We start from the raw sequence: 18437 nt of genomic DNA on the forward strand, positions 1-18437 counted from the left end.
ACTCATTTGTGTCATTGTCATATCCCCTGTTAGACTTCAGGACTTGCACAATTCTTGGCAGAGAAACCTCCCCCCCTAAAAAAACAGAACACCGAACTCCCTTTTCCCTGGCTAACTCCTATTCACCCCTCAGGTCCCAATCCAGGTTGGGAACTCCGTCCCTGAACCCTAGGTCTCCTGACTCCCAAGTCATAGCGCTAGTAGGGGTATAACTGCCTGGCTATTTGTCCCTCTCTAGCTCCATGTATAGAGAACTGAGTTGTTTCTTTTCATTGCTTTATGTCAGGTGTCTGGCACATAGTAGTTGTTCATTGAACATCTCTTGAGTGAATGAATGAATGAATGACTTACACATGGGGTCCTAATGTACCTCATGCTCACCATCAGAGGAGGCTGAGCCTGGGCAAGTTTCTTGTTGGACTTTGCCCCTCGGGAACTCAGCTTTCTGCTCTCCGGTACCTAGACATTTCCCTCCCTGGCCCGGCCCCACACAAGAAGACCTTACCTGCCCACAATCATGAGCTCCTTCTCAGATGCCCGAGGCCGGATGTGATTCCAGAGGTCCATGGTGAAGATGGTGCTGGCACTGTTAAAGATGGAGGTGAGGGAGGACATGAGCGCCGCCACCATCACAGCAATCATGAGCCCACGGAGCCCTGGAGGCAGAAAGGAGGTGTATGGGTCTCAAGCTTTTTCTGCTCACAGCCCCTGACTTCATTCATGACCCCATGACCCCAGGCCCAGAGCCAGCTGAACCCAGGAGGTTCAACTCTGAGGAAGCAGAACTCAGGTGAGGGCCCTGAGGAAGGACTAAGGGGGTGGGCCGGGCAGAGCCCCCCGGGCCTGGGTTTCATTCAGGGGTCTGGCTCTGGAGCTCAGTTCCTCAGCCCAGAGCCCGTTCCTTTCCATCACCCACTCATCCTGTCCCTCCCTCAGATCAGAGCCCAGCCAGTTCTTCCTTTCTGGGTGCTGCAGAGAGTGAGGGGATATTACCTGTGGGCAGGAGCTCCAGCACAAGTTTGGGATATGCGATGTCAGAGCAGCCGGAAGGATTGCCACAGACTTTCTGGCAGATCTCTGGATCTGCACAGGCCACTTGATCTGTGGAGGAGATGAGGCCCAGAGGTGAGTACATGGACCCTCAGGGCCCCAGGCCAAACCCAAATGTGGCTGACCCTGGCCAGCATCAGGAGACAGTTTATGGCTCAATGAAATAAGAAGGAGCCTAGATTTTACAAACCGTGACCCTCTTACCTAAACTTTCTGAACTTCAGGCTCCATATCTGTCAAGTTTGGACAGTAACATAAGAATATAGTGAGGATGGACTGAGATGGTATACATAACGCACTTAGCACAGGGTCTGACACATAGGAAGCGCTGAATACATGCCAGCTGTTGTTACTGTAACTCAAATAAAGCTGAGGCCCCTAGAGGCCAGTCTAAACATAGGTCCCACCTTAGGCTGTATTCCCCTGACCCCCGAACAGGGACACAGAGCCGCAAAGGAAAATGCCAGCACTCAACACATGGCAAACATGTTTTAAATTTCTCTTTCCCCATTTTCTTCTCACTTTAGACTCATGAAAACCCAACCATGCTGGTTCTGAACTCCTCTCTCCTCCTCTTTCTGCATTTCAGTTCTTATCTTTCCTGAACAGCATTTTGATCTTCCCATGTAAATCCAGCTAGCCTTCCTGGTACCTCTTGTTCTGCATCTCTACCCATTAGCATGATGAACACATGCAAGCACAGTAGTCTTCTGAGAAGACAGAGATTAGCTTTACCATTTCACAGATGAAGAGAAAGTCTCAGAGAGAAGGGACCTGATTATAATCACCCAGCAAAGTCAGAACTTAAACACAGGTTTCCCGACCCCCAGTCCAATTTTTCAGAGAAGGAAGGCCAAGGGAAGGGAGTGGATGCTCTTCCATCTTCAATGAGTGGCAGTTTTCCTATCCAGGGCCTAATCCTGGCCGTCAGGACCTTCAGACTCTCCATGTTGTCTCAGTGATTTGGCACCTGCCTCTGAAGGACTACTTTCTCATCATCTGTCTTCCTCAGCTCCTTGTATCTTAAGTTAACTGAGACTCCTCACCACTCTCTCAATGCCTACCCAACACTACCCACCCCAGCTGGACCACTTATTACTTCCCATGTCTCTTGCCAGGTGGAATAACTCCCTTAAATAGCTCCCAGATCCTCCTTCAGTTCAATCCAAAGCCTTTGGTCCTTCATCCTCATTCTGATGGGTGACACGGCCTGCCTGATCACCTTCTGTGGCAAGTGGGATCTACTTCAGTTTCGGGGTGGGCATGGAGCCCTTCACTGCTCACAGCCATTTCCTCCCTGGTTCTCATGCAATAGCAGCATTATGGTGACCATTTAGTCAGGTCCTCAAGTTCACAAGTGGCCTTGAATGCAGATAGATGTTTGACAGCATCTCCAAGTGAGGTTGTATATTTAGCCTCTATTTTTTAAAAAAATATTTTTCTAAATATTTTATTTATTTATTTTCAGAGAGACGGAAAGGGAGGGAGAAAGAGAGGGAAAGGAACATAATTGTGTGATCAGTTGACTCTTGCATGTCCCCAACTGGAACCTACCTCGCAACCCAGGTGTGTGCTCTGACCAAGAATCGAACCAGCGACCTTCCAGTTCACAGGCTGGCGGCTCAATTCACTGAGCCACACCAGCCAAGGCAGCCTCTATTTTTTATCAGTATTAAAACTGTTAATTTAATAGATGCTAACATTTGAAGTACACCACAATTTAAAAATCCAATATTGTAGCTTCTTTTCTTGTTTAATGGAGTGTAATACCTAAGAAATGGAAATAGTCTCAGGCCCTTTCATCCATTGGGAAGCCCAAGGGCCAGCTGGTCTATAAAACTCCTCCACTCTCTATTGTGTCTTCTCTGGGCTGGGACCCTTCCCTCCACTAACATCCATCAATGGGAGAGGAAATGTGTGCTGAGGCCACGATTAATAATATTGATAGCAACTGCAATGGAATAAAAGTAGAGTCCCCCAAACTCTGGTTCAGCCTTAGACAAAATTAAAACTGTAGACTAAAAATGACATTTGATGAGAAGTATTGAGAAGAAGCAATCCTGCTGAGAAAAATGCTTTAAAAAAAATCCTCATGCAAGTATTTTAGAGAGGAAAGGAGGGAGAGAGGGAGAGGAACATTGATGTGAAACATCGATCTGTTGCCGCCTTATGCACCCTGACCGGGGATCAAACCTACAACGTAGGTATGTGCTCTGACCAGGAATCAAACCCATAACATTTTGGTGCACAAAACAATACCCCAATCAATTGAGCCACCTGGTCAGGGCAAGAAAGATGCTTTTAAGAGGTCGAAGTTCTTGACTTCTTATGACTCTTCAGAGAAAGTTTAGGAAAAAATGAGAAAACAGTTACAGTTTCATGGCCAGAACATGATAAGAAGCCTCTCAGGTGAGGCCAAGGTCATGTTTACTTTCATGTTTATGGGCTCTGCCTCTTGTCCAGAAGCTCCTCTCTTCAAGGTACACTGAAAAGAAGCAAGGATCTCCCTGTGGTGTTTTATTAACTACAAAGTTTTTGTTTAACCTTCTAGGAATGTAACCTTCAACCATGTTTGAGGCAGAAAATTGTGTTCAGTCTAAGGAATATGTTCATCACAGGGACATTAGTTGGCTCAGCTAAGTTATAAATGAAGCCAACATCATACAGTAACATTTGCTCACCGGTCCTGTGTTTATTAATCAACCATTTCCTATGTGGAGTGGATTCCCTTTGTCAGGCTGTCTGATGCTTGAAATGTAAGAAGCCTCTAACAGTGTCAAACGCAAACATAGCACAAACCTCCTTCTTCCAAAGGCCAACATTTACTATGAATCAAGGCTACAGATAAACCCTGTACACCTCCTCATGTAATATTCACAACTCATTGAGGAAGATATTGTTACACATTTTTTAAAGACAAGTAAACTGAGGCACAGAGAGGTTATATAGCTTCCCGAAGTGAGATAGCTAGTAAGTATGATGGACTTTTTGTGTTTTATTGTCTTGAGAGTTATTTTGCTTGTCTCTTAATTTCCACTAGAGTTTCTTTAAAAGTGTGTGCCATTTCTAAATGGATTGAGTGAAAGAGGGTGTTGTCCAGGCTCATGAGAACTCAGGATTGGAGCACCCTTTTAGGCAGTTCCAGAACCAGTTGAAGATTCAGTGGAAACCTGGTGGAGTCAAGATGTGGAGAAGTGGAAACAGGAAGGTATAGTGGCTTTTCTCCAAGTCTGGCACCTTAGGCCAAAGCTGCTCAGTCTTCTGGTGGGCTTGTTAAAACAGATTGCTGGGCCCCACCCTAGAGATTCGAATTCAGTAGTGCCTGAAAATTTGCATTTCTAACAAGTCCCAAAGTGCCACTGCTGCTGCTGAGGACCACACCTTGAGAAGCGCCCTCTTTACTCTACTCTTTTAAATCCTTTCGCACTTATTGCTTGCATCATATGCTAGAGTGTTTTGATATATATTTTATGTTAGTTTTTCATGAGTACTGAATTCATCTGTTACATTACAAAGTCCTTAGAGGTGTAGAACATGACCTTAGTTTCATTTAATAATAAAACATTGTTGATTGGCTGACTGTTAAGAGCATTGGGCCAAGGCTTAAAATGTGATTTTCTGAGAGAGACGGTAGCATGATTTAGAGTCAGTTTTCGGAAGCAGATGCACCTGGACTTAAACCTTAGCTCTCCCACCCTAGCCACATAACTTCCAGCAAGTCACTTAACTTAGAAGTGATAGAGTCCTCTTTTTCCCTTAATTCCACATCTAATCCATTATTAATCTGGTTGGCTTCACTCTCAAACATATTTTCAAATTATTCATGTGCATCAACTGTGGCCTCTTTCAGAAGTGTCCCTGCCCAGCACCTCCTGTGGCAGCCTCCCTATGAATTTTTCTCACAGCGCTTATTTAGCACAATCAATGAATATCTCATTTATTTATTTACCTTTTTCCTGTCTCTACCACTAGAATGTAAGACCCACAGCAGCAGGGATACTGTATGTCTTGTTCTCTTATGAATCCCCAGGGTCTTCTAAAATAAAACCTTCTAAACCTAGCTTTCACAATGGTGGTTGAACGCACGGACAAATAAATAAATGAGTGAATGAATTTTTCTGACCTTCAGTTTCTTCATCTGTAAGTGAAAATAACAATGATAGTGCTAACTTCATAAGGTTATTTTGAGGAACAAATGAAATAATAACAAGTATAAAATAATAAGAATGAACCTTGTGTAGTGCTTTCCATGTGCCAAGAACTACTTTAAGCCTTAACAAGTATTATCCCCATTTTACAAATGAGGAAGCAGAGACCAAAAGAGACTAAGAGACTTATCTGAGGTCTCACAGCTAGGAAAGAGTGGAGCCAATATTCAGGCTCAGGGAATTCAGGTCAGAGTTCATGTTCATAGCCACCACATTCTACTGTCAAACTCTTCACACAGGGCCTGGCCCTTAGAACAATGAATGTTGGCTGTTTTAAGCCACGTTCTTTATTCACATCTCAAGCCTTGCCCAAGAACTGTATATTTTCCTTCAACTCACCACAAACCCCAGAAACCAGTTCTTACTCCCATCTGAGCTTTTCCAAGCCTGGTGCCCCTCCTCTGGAAATAGAACCAGTGACTCTCTGGATTCTTCACCCTATCTGGGCTGAGGGAACACAAGCCCAAATTCTAGCACTACAGACAGCTCTCTGCTTCCCTTCCCCCAACTCTTCCCTCCTAATTCTTATTGTCCCGAATTATTTTGCAAAATTTCTGGACCAACCAACTAACCATTTTATCCTATCTTTTCTTCACCTCTGCATGATATAGTGTAGGATAAGGCATGGGGTACAGAGCTTTTTTATGAATAGATCACCACTTCCTGACATCCCAGTAACCCCCAATAGCAACCCTCACCCCCAGTCCTGTTTAATCCCCACAGTGCAAACCTCATTCCTTTACCACATTAAAAAAAATAAATAAATAAAAATAAAAAAACAACTAAGGCAAATATTCTAAATGCTTTAATATCCTTTATTTTTGTCTAGAAAAGTAGCCCCCCAAAAGTTCCATTGGGCCAAAGCTACCAAACCAAAGGGCTCAAACACTAAAGCATGAGGAACTCTTAACCTGAGACTTCAGGAAATTGACATCTGAGACCACAGATTTTAGCCTACTTTATGGCTTCAAAAAAATGTAGTTGAGGCAAGGTCCCAGGTGGGTCTCCACGCCATTTGGCCTCGGGCATCTATAAGATGTTCCCATTGAACCAGTGTCAGGAAATGGTATAGAATCAGTTGATGCCTGGATAGAGACACTTCAGTTGAGTCACTAGGAAGAGGCTTCAGTCACATTTTCTTAGAGCAGTTAGTAATATGTTTCGAGCATTTCAGGGCCTGAGACTCACAGACACATGACCTCTCTTCCCAGCTGTCTTCTCACCTGGGAAGAGAACACGGCTGATCATTCCAGGGAACACCATCATGAAAAGGGGTAGCACCTTCAGGTATGCAGCCATCAGAGAGCCTGCTTTGGCATGGGACAAGTTTTTGGCAGCCAGACTCCGCTGAACAATAACCTGGAAAACAGTGGGGTGATTAGAAGCTGAGATGGCTTTCTCTTAAGGCACACTAAGTATGTGTAGCTTCTTGGTAGGCATAGTGGACTTAAAGCTTGGTTTCCTGGCTTCTCTTTGAGGAAGCATCTCTTTCCTATTCTCAATCACCTTCATTTATTCTAGGGTTGGACCTGTCCAATTAGGGTTCTCCATAGAATTACTCCACTTCTCTGGCCACCATGATTGGTTAAGAAAAAGTGTGTACCCAATGCAGGTCAATTATAGCTCTACATGGAACTTTCTTCTAAAAGAGGCAAAGGAAAAGAGGCACCTAACCCCATGCAGCCTCCATTGGAACAGCTAGCTGAGAAAGCATCTTAGACCGTGATTGCGTCTCTGCCATCATATCAGGAAAGCCTTCCTGAAACTGAAGTCATCTCAGAGGAAGAAAAGGAGGAATTGGAGAGAAAGAGAAACAGTTTCTGATAACACAGAGCCCCTCAATCCAGCTTTACCAACTCTGGGAGCTGCCAGCCTGTGTTCCAACCCTGCTTCCTCACTTCTTTGCTGTGTGGTCTTAGGCAAACAGTTTTAGCTCTCTTTGCCTTAGCTTTCTGATCTATAAAATGAGGGGAGTATTAGGACTGTTTTGACAACTAAATGAAATCAAACCATTTGGAATATTTAGAAGAGTCCAATAAATAGTAACTGCCCAGTAAATGTTAATTATTATTCACCTCTGCCCCATCCTCCCAGTCATGTACGTTACAGAAAACATAGGCCTAAACTATTTTTTTCCCCACAGACAATGAAGAATCCCCACTAAATCAGTAAAGAATCCTTAATGGGAAGAGTGTCAAGAGGTAGGATTTCCTCCCAACCCCACACCATACCCCTAATAATTTTAAGGCTCTACAGTACAAATGTGCACATCTATACAGGAGAAAACATTGTGTTTGAAGGCATTTCATTCTCAGAAGCCATGGGCCTGGCCCTTCTCACACAATTGCCAGAAGACACCAGAATGGTCAAGTTCAATGTGCTAATGTCCAACTGCAGTAACAGTGGCCCAAACTGAGCCCTGTGTGAACAAGTTTCAAGGGCAGGCATCTATGCCCATGGGACATACCCATTCAGCCAGTCAGAACTCAGAAGAACCCTGTTTCAATCTGGTCACCCAGACTAAGAGTTTGTTTTTCATAACTTTCAAACCCTAAAAGGAATAGTGGTCAAGTGGTACTTTATCAGTAGCAAACACCTTAGTTGAAAAAGCAAGTTAACTGAGAGAAATGAAAGCATAATACATAATGTGGGAGGAGGGCCTTAGTGAGCTTGGTCTACACCCATCACGGTGTCTAGCATGCATCTGCCTTCATTTGCTCTTCCTCCAACCACTATGTGCAGATTTTCCCTCACTGAGGTGTGAAGGCTGAGGGGAGGCCTGTCTGGGAGAAGTCATGGTGGTAGGCTTGACGACCAGGCAGTGGCTTCTTCACAGATGGGCAGCTATGGAGTGGCTCTCTCTCACATTGGTTCTGCATAAACCCCAGAATCAAGAGAACACCCAGCTGGTGAGTTGGATCAAATGAATAGAGCACTTAAAAGTGCAGACTTAAGTGTGGATCCCTCCCTATCAGGTCTTTGTGAACTCAGACAAGTTTCTTAAACTCCTCAGTCCTCAGTCTTCTCATCTGCCAAACAAGAATCATGATAGTGCTTGTTCTGAGGTGCCTAGTAGTTCTAGAGAGTACTAGTGATTATTGTCATTGTTACTACTGTTGTTGGATGAAGTCAGAGAAAGTTTGAATGAGTCACCAAAATAGAAGAGAGTTAAAATTAGATCTTGGAAACCAGATCAGAGAATCACATGTCCACAGTCTAGGAATGTGGAAACAGCTGACATTGGGCCAATAACAGAAGCTGGACTTGGGGCAATACACTTGGGGCTGGTTTTCATGAATGATTTTTGACCTGGTAGTGGAAGGGCTCTTAAAAGGACCAAGGCAGAGGAAGCAAGAACAGGAAGGAGGACAGAACATAAATGTGGACACTTGAGTCTGGTGGGAGTGAGAAGTTAATAGAGAGACATAGAGAGGGTCTGAGGTAATGCTGCCAAAGGATTGGGCTGTCTGGGCTTGTAGTTACTGTGCACAGTATGCCTACATCTTATCCTTATGCCTCCTCAAGAACTACTTGTTGGGTGGGGTGAAGCTAGGTCTTGCCAACATTCATCCCCTCAAGGGAATGACTTGTCACAGAGTGTTTTCTGCCTAGGAGACTGGTCCCCACAAGTCCTCCTCCAGTCTTCAGACCGAATCTACATGAGCTCAGAACTTTCTCTACTCTTCTCTCAAGCTTTAGGTCTTGAAGCATCTGAAGAAGTTACAGAAGCCTTGGTGGTCGCCAGCACCTTTCTAAGCTGGCTCAGTGAACTGTGGATAAGAAGGAGAAAAATGTATTGTTATCATGGTGATGTTGTGGTGAGCAGGACAAAGTCGGAATTTTTCCCTTTTGTTTTATAGCAGCCATCAATGGGGTAGTCTTCCTAGTGTCCACCCCTCGTCACATGGCTACTGTTTCATCTTGGGCACAATTGCCTGATCCAGGGATCAGCGCCTGACCCAACCTGAACCACTGGATTTTTGGATTTGGAACTTAGGGATTGTCAGTCTCTTTCCTGTTGGCCTGTGATGGAGACAATGAAGTCAATAGGTGAGAGAGAAAGACGATGGTGAGGGAAACCAGAATAAGTTCCAGGAGCTTTTGAAGGCTCATTCAAGTTCTTACAGTTTGTATTCCATGAGCTAATAAATCCTCCACCCTTTTCCTGAGCTAATGTAAATTTGGTTTTTTCCTGCCACTTGCAACCAAGCATACCCTTATACACACAAATTATACTTGTTTGGATGTTGCAAGTGAAAGACTTTAAAATGTGGCATCAGCTTATTTGAGGAAAAGTGGGGAGCAGTGAAGGTCTCTATCCTGAGCTGGGAAGTTAGCTGTTTTTGTTCAGAAGTTGGTTTCGCTGTTATCCGTCATTCTTCAGGATTCCAAGCATGCATCTAGTGAGGCTCTGTAGAACACTTAAGAATGTGATAATAAAAATATAAGGATATCAGTGCCTAAGAGAACATTGCTTCATGCTTCATTAAAGGGCCAAAGCAGCTTCATCCCAGCCAGTCCATCTGGAAGCAGAGAGGAAAACCTTTATGCTTTGGAAAACAAAGCCCTTCCTACTGGAGGTCAAAGCCATGACTGAAAAGAATCCTGGCTTTTATTCCTCGAAGTACAGCCTCCAGATATGAATTCAAGAGACAGCTGAGTACGTTTCAAAACAGCTGTCCCTCTCAAACACCCACAAGCCCCTGGGAGGAGAGTCACCCTGCTCAACAACCCCCAGGCTCATAATAATGTTCGGAAAATGAATTGCTTTCATACACATAAAATGGTTAGATCAGTGACAGGCAAGTGGTACAGCATCAGTAAATGTTTGACTGTCATTAATCTTATTGATTGTTATTTACCTCTTCCTTCTCTGCCCAGGAGCATCTGGGACAAGCTCAAACTCGTGGTCAGTGAACGATGCATGTCACCTCGCCTTTCTTCAGTTCTAAACTGAGTCTAATTCACTCTGTCAAAGACGCGCACACCCCAGGGCAGCACGCACAGGGACCCAACAGTTTGGAGTCTACAGAATCCCACTCGGCAGGAACACCGCGTAGTCAAGATCGCAGTCATGGAGCTCGTGTGGGTGTCTGCACCCTCTCGCCCTGCCTGGTATTTGGAAGGAGGTTGATCCCCCTTGGACTAAGTCTCCAGATCCTTGAATAAAACAGGGTTGGCTGGGGGTGGCCTTAAAGGGTACACACTGGAATAACAGCTCATGAGGGTTTGAGGAATCTCAAGTAAATGTTTATGCAGAGTAATCAATGTAAGCTGGTGAGTTGTGTTGAGAGCAGTAGCATAAACTGTAGTAAAATGTAAATGTTTTTAATGGCTTGTTTATTAAATGTCTCTGCAACCAAAGCACTATGACCAAATTCATCATGCTCCCCTCTTTTGTAACTATTAGTAACCCCACTTAAGGGAAAGCAGAGGCTCAGAGAAGTTAAATCGTGTCTCACCATTATGCCACCTGAACTGGATTCTAGGTCTGTTCATTGTAAAGCCTGTGCTGTCGGCCTAGACCTGTTCTGTCTCCAAGGGCTCTCCCACCTGAGATTTCTAAAGAGGAGAAGGGGGTCTGCCTCTTAAAGGGGCTGTGTCTGGGTATTGCACCATCACTGCCATGGAACTTGGCTCTTCAGGTGGAGGAGCTCCAACCTGTGGTGACCTAGGCTTCCTTCTCAGCACTGTCTCCTTTAGTTAAACTGTCTATCAGCTCTAACTCTGCAATTTAGCTTCTAAAATGCTATGCAGACCTAATTGTTAATGTAATGGAAAAAGGACATTTTCAACTGGTGATACAGTCACTGGGTTTGAAACCTAAAAAATAAACAGATGGGCAGTGACATGGTCCCCACTGTCTTGGCACCTCTGCCCACAAGTATCTGCTCTTTTTCATTTTAGATACGTCCATCCAGTTTCTTTATGCATATACAAGTAAATGCAAATAGTGAGCCTATTCTCTTTCTTTCAACAAAACAGGGTCTATTGCACACACTGTTGTGTCTTCTGCTTTTCTCGTTTCTTTTTTCACACTAGCTACACAAGTGCATGCGGCTTGTGCTCTGGCTGTTCCCTCTGCTGCAAATGCTCTTTCCTCCACAATCAGGTGGGGCCCTCATTCTCCTCCCTGGAACCTGTGCTCAAAGGACACTTCCAGTCCCATATCCCCTCACCTTTTACATTGCACATTATTTACTTATTTATGTCTGTCTGCTCCCACTGGAGGAACGTGAGCTCCAAGAGCTCCCAAGAGCACTGTCTGATTTGTTTACTCATGATTTCTAAGTGCCTGGTACATAGACAATGTCCAGTGAGCATTTGTTAAGCAGTTTTAACTTCCGTTTAGAATGTATTGTCTCTTTTGCTTACTGGATCTTCTCAGACATTCAGCACGCTGGATTAAGCTTTGCCATTGTGTGAGCAGAGCAAGAAGTAATATAGTGTGTAGAGCAGTAGAAAGGAAGGTGTATGGAAGACGGGGGTGAAGAGGAGAAAAGCAAATGAGAGAACAGCAGGAGGGAGAAAGTCCCTGGGCCCCAGACACCCCAGGAGTGTCCTGGAGGGTACTAGCACAGCTAGCTGCCCATCCCATACCTGATCCGTGCACCAGTACCAGAGAGATGGGATGGACATTCCAAATAGGATCCCGGGCCACGGGAGGTCAGAAGTCAGTGGGTCTCGGAAGATGTGGAATGCATCTTCTCGGGGAAGCCCACAGCTGCTGTTTTCAGTACGGTTGGTGGCCAGAGCCAAGAAATACTTCTCTGTCAGGCCTTCCAGCCCTCCAACGGCAGCAAAACCTAGACATCAGAGGAAGCCCGAATGTGCCAGGAGCTCAGGTGGCTCTCTAGCAGTGATGGGGTTGTTGGAGATCATGAAACCCTACTCAGAGTACAGTGAGTACAGTTACCAAGGAGAGTTAGTGCCTTAAAGGTTCTTAGCCACTTTTTAAAAATGCCTTTGGTAGTGAGTATGGAATGCTTCTCAGGATAATATTGCTAAATGCATAACACAAAATATATAGGATTTTAAATAAAACAAAATATATTAAAGGCAGTCATCAAAATGTAAGAACTACTGTGACTTAGTAATTTATTTATTTACCCATTAAGTAGTAAAACCTAGCAGGAGGTCTAATAACAATTTCATTTCAAAGTAGCCCTGAATACAAACAGGACTTCAATGCATCAGCAAAAACCGTAAGAATATCTAGATATAAATAGCTGGGGTATCCTTTGGTATCAAAGTCACATATATGGCTAATATTTCCATGGTTTATTGCCTACATTTATAATTGAAAAAGGCTAAATTTCACTGATATATTTATGAAAATAGAAGTGGTTGTTTTTTCCCTTATCCAGGGTTCAAAAATGCCCTGAATTCTGCCCACAGACTGTGGGTTAAAAAAACTTGCCTTAAGGAAGCATTCTTTCACCTCTGAACTTATCAGCATCTCTCAATTCATGATATCGCAAGACTGGTACACATATTTTGTGACCTTAAGTAAGTGGCTTCCCCTATCTGAGGCTGAGCTTCCTCGTCTGCTAGTGGGGATAATGTCACACCAGCCTCACAGGGCTGGAGCTAGGGCTCAATGAGATACTGCATGTGAAATGCACAGTGTCTGGCCTAAACATGAGCTAGTCTAAAAAATAATAAAGTACTGTCATTTGGAATCTGCTTTTTTTCATTAATTGAAAGGATTCAGTGTTACCCCAAAATAATTTTGAGGTTGGTTTTACCACTCTGTTAGAAATAGCTACTAGGAAAAAAGTTACTGTTACTGATAAATTTTTGTCATACTGTATTTCCCTGAAAAATTATTTTGTAGTAGTGGTGGTAGGGAGGGTGTCAATAATTGAAATTAATTGACTCAAAATAATTTTTATCAATAATTGGACCCATCCATTTGAGTGTGTGAAGTACGGATGCTTCACCTAGCATATGTAGAAGGTAGAAAAGCTGAGAATAAAATCACCCCAGGGTGGGTGAGAATGGAGAAAGCAGAGCTTTACAAAGTGCAATGTGCATAGAAATCAATAAAATGCAGACTTGGATCCAGCAGGTCTGGGTGGGATCAGAAATGCTGCCTTTCTAAGGCTCCCAGGTGATGCTGATGCTGCCAGTCCACACACCACACTGAATAGGCACTGATGGAATTCAGAGTCCTCTTGGTATAAAGAAAAGTGAGTGCTTTTGGCTATTTAATCTGATTTCAACCACTTCACTAAACTCCCTTTTTAGGTCAGTTTTTCAGTTTCTCTTTTTTTTTTCCCCCTAGGTTGTCAGTCATGTCATCTGCAAATGATAATAATTTTGTCTCTTTTTTTTAATCTTATGGATTTTATTATTATTGCATTGAATAATTAGCACTTTCTCTGATTCTAATGGGATTGTGTTTCATGTTCCTTGGCTGCCTTTTTGAGGATTTTTTTTTTAAACAAATGTTCTAATTTCTTCTTTAGTTATTGGACTGTTAAGATTTCCTATTTTCTCTTAAGTCAAATTTAGTAACTTAGCCCTAGGTGGGTTACTAGTTTGGTCGAAGTGTCTTCTCATGCACCAAAGATTTGCAGATTCGATCCTTGGTCAGGGTGTGTACAGGAGGCAAACAACTGATATTTCTCTCTTTCTTTTTCACTCTTTCTTTTCTTTCTTTCTCTTTTTTTCACTCCCTCTCTCTCTAAAATCAATAAACTATCCTCAGGTGAGGATTAAATTTTTTTTTTTAGTAATTTAGATTCTCCTAGAAAAACATGGATTTCAAATGAGTTTTCATATTTATTATTAGCATAAAGCTTTGTACATTATATTCTTATCTCTTAAAATCTTCCTCTCTGTGCATTTAGTTTGTTTTCTCATTCCTAATTATACTGCCCTGTTTTTCTTTCTTTTGCCTGATTTGATTTGCCACTGTATTTTATGGTTCTTTTCAAAGAAACAGACATTGCAGTAATTCACCCTGTAGTTTTCTTTTCTAATTCACTAAATTGGGCTTTCATATTCATGTATGAAGTTGTTTTTCTAGGGGTACAGCTTTTGATTTCATCATTGACTGTGAAATGTAATATTCTCATCATTATTTCTAAATAGTATGTAATTGCTATTTTATTTCCTCTTTGATGCAAGCACTATTTAGAAGATAGCTTTAAATTTTCTAACTAATTAGGTGTTTTAAATTTACACTTTTTCTAACAATTTTATTTATTTTTGTTTTACGCCGGCAAAATAATGTAATCTGAACAATGTTTACACCAGTATTTTTGCAAAAATTGGTTACTTTTTCAATAGTTAATTTTCATAGATGCTGGGAAAATGTATATTCACTGTTCTGAGAATAATTATTCATTTATACCATTTGTAACTCCTACAACTTTATTTTCTAGCTTCTTGTTCTGTCATGTGTTAAAGTATTTTCATACTGTTTTGGTTTCTGTCAATTTCTTCTATTCTTTTGCTTTGTGTATCTTGCTGCAATGTTATTTAACACACAAAGGTTATATCTTCATTGTAAATTTACAATTTTTCAATATAAATTGACTTTCCCTATGTTTAATGTTTTTTGCCTTATGCCACTTACAAACTATATAAAGTTAAATTTTCTTAACCCAAGCCATAATCCTTGAATTTTGTTGAGTCTGTCCTATTTGATGGCTCCAAATTTTCTAAAATTAATGGAATTAAACTATAATTCTGAAAATCTTAGAGAATCCCTAGCAAGATAGATATGAAAACTTGTATATTCCCATCTAGATATATCACATTAAATATTAAAACTGTCGAAAATAAAAAATAAAAAAAAAATTCTTGAAGGCAGTTAAAGGGGGCAGGGAGGAGCCCATGTTACACAGAGAGGAATCAAAGTAAGAATTACAGCAGACTGCTCCAAAGCTATGCAAGCCACAGAACAATGGAGTGACATATTTAAAGTGCTTGGGAATAAAAATAACTTACAATATTATACTCAGTGAAAATATTTTTCAAAAATGAAGGAAAAATAGAGATGTTTTCAGACAAAAAAAATTGAGATAGTTCATTATCAGAAGCCCCACACTATGAGAAATAATCAGAAATAGTTAAAATGAAGGTTTATATTAATTTACATTATCTAAGAAATTTTTCTTCTTTTAAATCACTATAGAAAATAGTAGACTATCAAAAGTAAAACTTGTAGCAGTGAATGGGGTTTATAACATAAGCAAATGTATGGCAGCAATAGCACAAAACATGAGAGGGAGGATTTGGGAGTATACTGTTGTCAGGTTCTGAAACTGTAAGTGAAGCAAGGTAATCATATCTGAAGGCAGACTGAAATGAATATTGAAAACCCTAGGGCCAGCACTAAAACAAGCTGTAAAAGAAGAAAAGTTGAACCAGAGGACAAATGAAACATATAAGCAACTGGTAAGAGAGTAGATTTTAATCCAATCCTATCAATAATGATATAAATGGAGTTAACCTGAAGACACAAATTAAAAGAGATTGCCAGATTAGATTTAAAAGGCAACTATATGATGTCTACAAGAAACCTGCTTTAAATGTAATACAGATAGGTTAAGAGTAAAATGACAAAAAATATATACATATATATCCCTTTTATTTATTTATTTAATCATTTATCCACGTTAATATAGAAAGACCTATTAATTTTGACTTTAAAAAAACAGCAAGTTTTTGTCATTAAGCACAGCTCTCTTTCTGCTAAAGTAACCATGCCTCCAGCAGGAAGGCCCTAGTAGGAGGCTTTTGACAGTTGGGTCTGCTGATTCCAAGGGTGAAAGCAGGTGTTCCTGCTTGAGGAAGCTGCTGTCATCCACCCAAGTGACTGGGCACCCACTTACTGTAGCCCATCAGGGTGAGCGCTCCTATAAGCATGATCACAGTCTGCAGGGCATCTGTGTAGATCACAGCAGCCAGGCCACCTGGGGAGGGGGATAAATATTGAGGTGAGGGTCAGGTACTCTGATGGAGAGGAGTTACTCTGGATCACAGAGGGAACCTGAAAGGTCAAGATCTGACTGTAGAGATTTCTTAGTGTTAATTGTCTGCAAAGATAGTCACAATACCTCCTGTGCGTGCCCAATTTGCAGCATGACTTTGCTACTCCTTTCATGTTGAGGTGAAGCTGATTTCTCTACCTCTCAAATACGGGCTTGGCCAAATGACTTGCTCTGACCAATAGAACATTGCAAACATGATATTGTGCAGCTCTAAGCCTAGGCCTCAAGGGGACCTTCAGCTCCTGTTTTTGCCCTAGTGTTCACCATGCTTCTTTAAGAAACCTCTTCAAGCCTGGTGGAGGATGGGGGTCTGCATGGAGGGAAAGCCCGGCTGACAGCCCAAGCAAACTGCTAGCCCTGTGAGTGAGGTCACCTTGTTCCAGCAGCTGTGCCAGATGCCTTCTAACTACAATTCAAGTGAGCCAGGTGAGATCAGCAGAACCACCACCAGCAGACAATCCATGAAATGAATTGTGAGCAACAATTGTTGTTTTAAGTGCCTAAATTTGTCAGTGGCTGTTATATAGTAATTCCTGAGTGATATAGAAAGTGATGCTTAGGCCGCAGTCCCCAAGCTCTGAATACCTTTGTTTTTAACATTGGAAAAAGAATGTGAGGTCTTCAGAGCCCTAATGGGCTTCCCCAACAGGGTGGTTGGCTTCAGGGGATTGTTAGTTTTGCCACCTAGAATAACCTTTGTAATAATTCTGGACAGAGCAATTTTTCCAGTCTCTTCCCTATATCTTCCTCACTGCTTCTTCCCAAAAGGAAGGGGACACATCTGATAGAAACACGTTTACTAGTGGGCAAGGTCACTGTGCAATAAAAAAATATGCCCATGGGTATGGTGTTCTCCTGTGACTCTCCTTCCTTGCTTACAGGAATAGGGCCCTATCCCAAGTAGGGAGAGACCTGGCCTAGCTTCCAGCCCCAATTCTCTGCTGTCCTCCCATGCAATTAATTCACATGAGTGTGGTAAGATCCTGAAGATTAGGTACCACTGAAACTCACCATCATTTCTACACTAATGCTTATGGAGCATTTACCATATGCTAGACATCATGTTTAATATTTTACTGGATCATTCACTAACGTCTGGTGCGTGCTCTCACCTAGTTCTACATGGTGGGATACACTGGCAAACAGAACAGCATTTTCCCTGTCCCCACAGAGCTTACAGTCTAATGGGGGAACAGACCCCCAAACAAGGAAACATGAAGATAAATTGGCAACTGCGACTGGCCCTTCCCTTCCCCTGGACTCTGGGCACACAGTTTCTCTTAGTACTAAAATAATTCAGCCAAAATCTTTCATCATTAGAGGTCTTTGCATTTGTTAGATTTTGTCACTTTTCTGTTTGGAGCCCCCAATGGTATCCCATGACACTTAGACCTCAATCCAGGCTCAGTTTATGTCCTTCTAGGATTGGGTGCCAGACCTTTGTTTCATTGCTTCTCCTACCAGCAGGGCTACAGCTCAGCATGGTTCTGGGGAGGCAGGTGCTACTCTCACCCCAGTTTGCGTGAATGGGGCTCCTGCAGGTGGGCAGGACACAACCTGAACCATCTGCTTGCTCAGCTTCAGCCACATCAACCCCTTTTGCTGTCCCTCAAACAAGCAAACCATGTTCTCATCTGAGAGCCTTTATACTTGTCTTTCCCTCTGCCTGGAAGTCTCTTCCCCTAAACTTCTCATGGGTATTTCCTTTATCACTTAAATCTGGTTCAAATATCACCTTCACTCAATATTCCATGTAAAAAAATTCTTCCCCTATTCTCCCCATCTCACTGCAGAATTTTCCTTCATAGCACTTGTTGGATTATAGTAATACACTCTAACATTGTTTATTGGTTTTCTTGTCCACTGTATCTCATCCCCACTAGCATGTAAGATCCTTTAGGGCAAAGATTTTGCCTGTTTACTGCTTTGCCCTCCTTCCTAGCATGATGTCTGGCATATGGTAGGTGATATCTGTGTATGGTCTGTCCAGAAGTTATCCAGCCATGTAATATGAAAAACAGAGGCATTTATTGAATAAGATACAAGATTCAAGAAACATTGTACATAAGACAGTGACACCTCAGGCCCCTTCAAAATAGGCACTTGGGACCTCACACAGTTCTCCCAATTGCCATCAGCTGCCCCATTGAATTTTTCTGAATCTTATCAAAAG

At 42.3% G+C, this 18437-nt stretch overlaps 1 protein-coding gene across 3 annotated transcripts in view; it reads right to left on the bottom strand.

Annotated features, from left to right (window-relative positions):
• SLC5A11 (solute carrier family 5 member 11) overlaps positions 1-18437 on the bottom strand; it is a 68558-nt gene that overhangs the window by 3941 nt on the left and 46180 nt on the right. For all 3 annotated transcript variants that reach the window (XM_090277725.1, XM_090277724.1, XM_090277726.1), the window contains 5 exons: positions 16106-16186; positions 11859-12064; positions 6482-6617; positions 994-1101; positions 506-656 (listed from right to left, as the gene is read on the bottom strand). In XM_090277725.1, coding sequence (XP_090133851.1) covers positions 506-656; positions 994-1101; positions 6482-6617; positions 11859-12064; positions 16106-16186 — 682 coding nt within the window. The remainder of the gene's footprint in view (positions 1-505; positions 657-993; positions 1102-6481; positions 6618-11858; positions 12065-16105; positions 16187-18437) is intronic.

The sequence above is a fragment of the Furipterus horrens genome, unplaced genomic scaffold, assembly GCF_987537825.1.
Source record: "Furipterus horrens unplaced genomic scaffold, mFurHor1.1.pri manual_scaffold_5, whole genome shotgun sequence".
In the NCBI taxonomy this organism is placed as follows: domain Eukaryota; kingdom Metazoa; phylum Chordata; class Mammalia; order Chiroptera; family Furipteridae; genus Furipterus; species Furipterus horrens.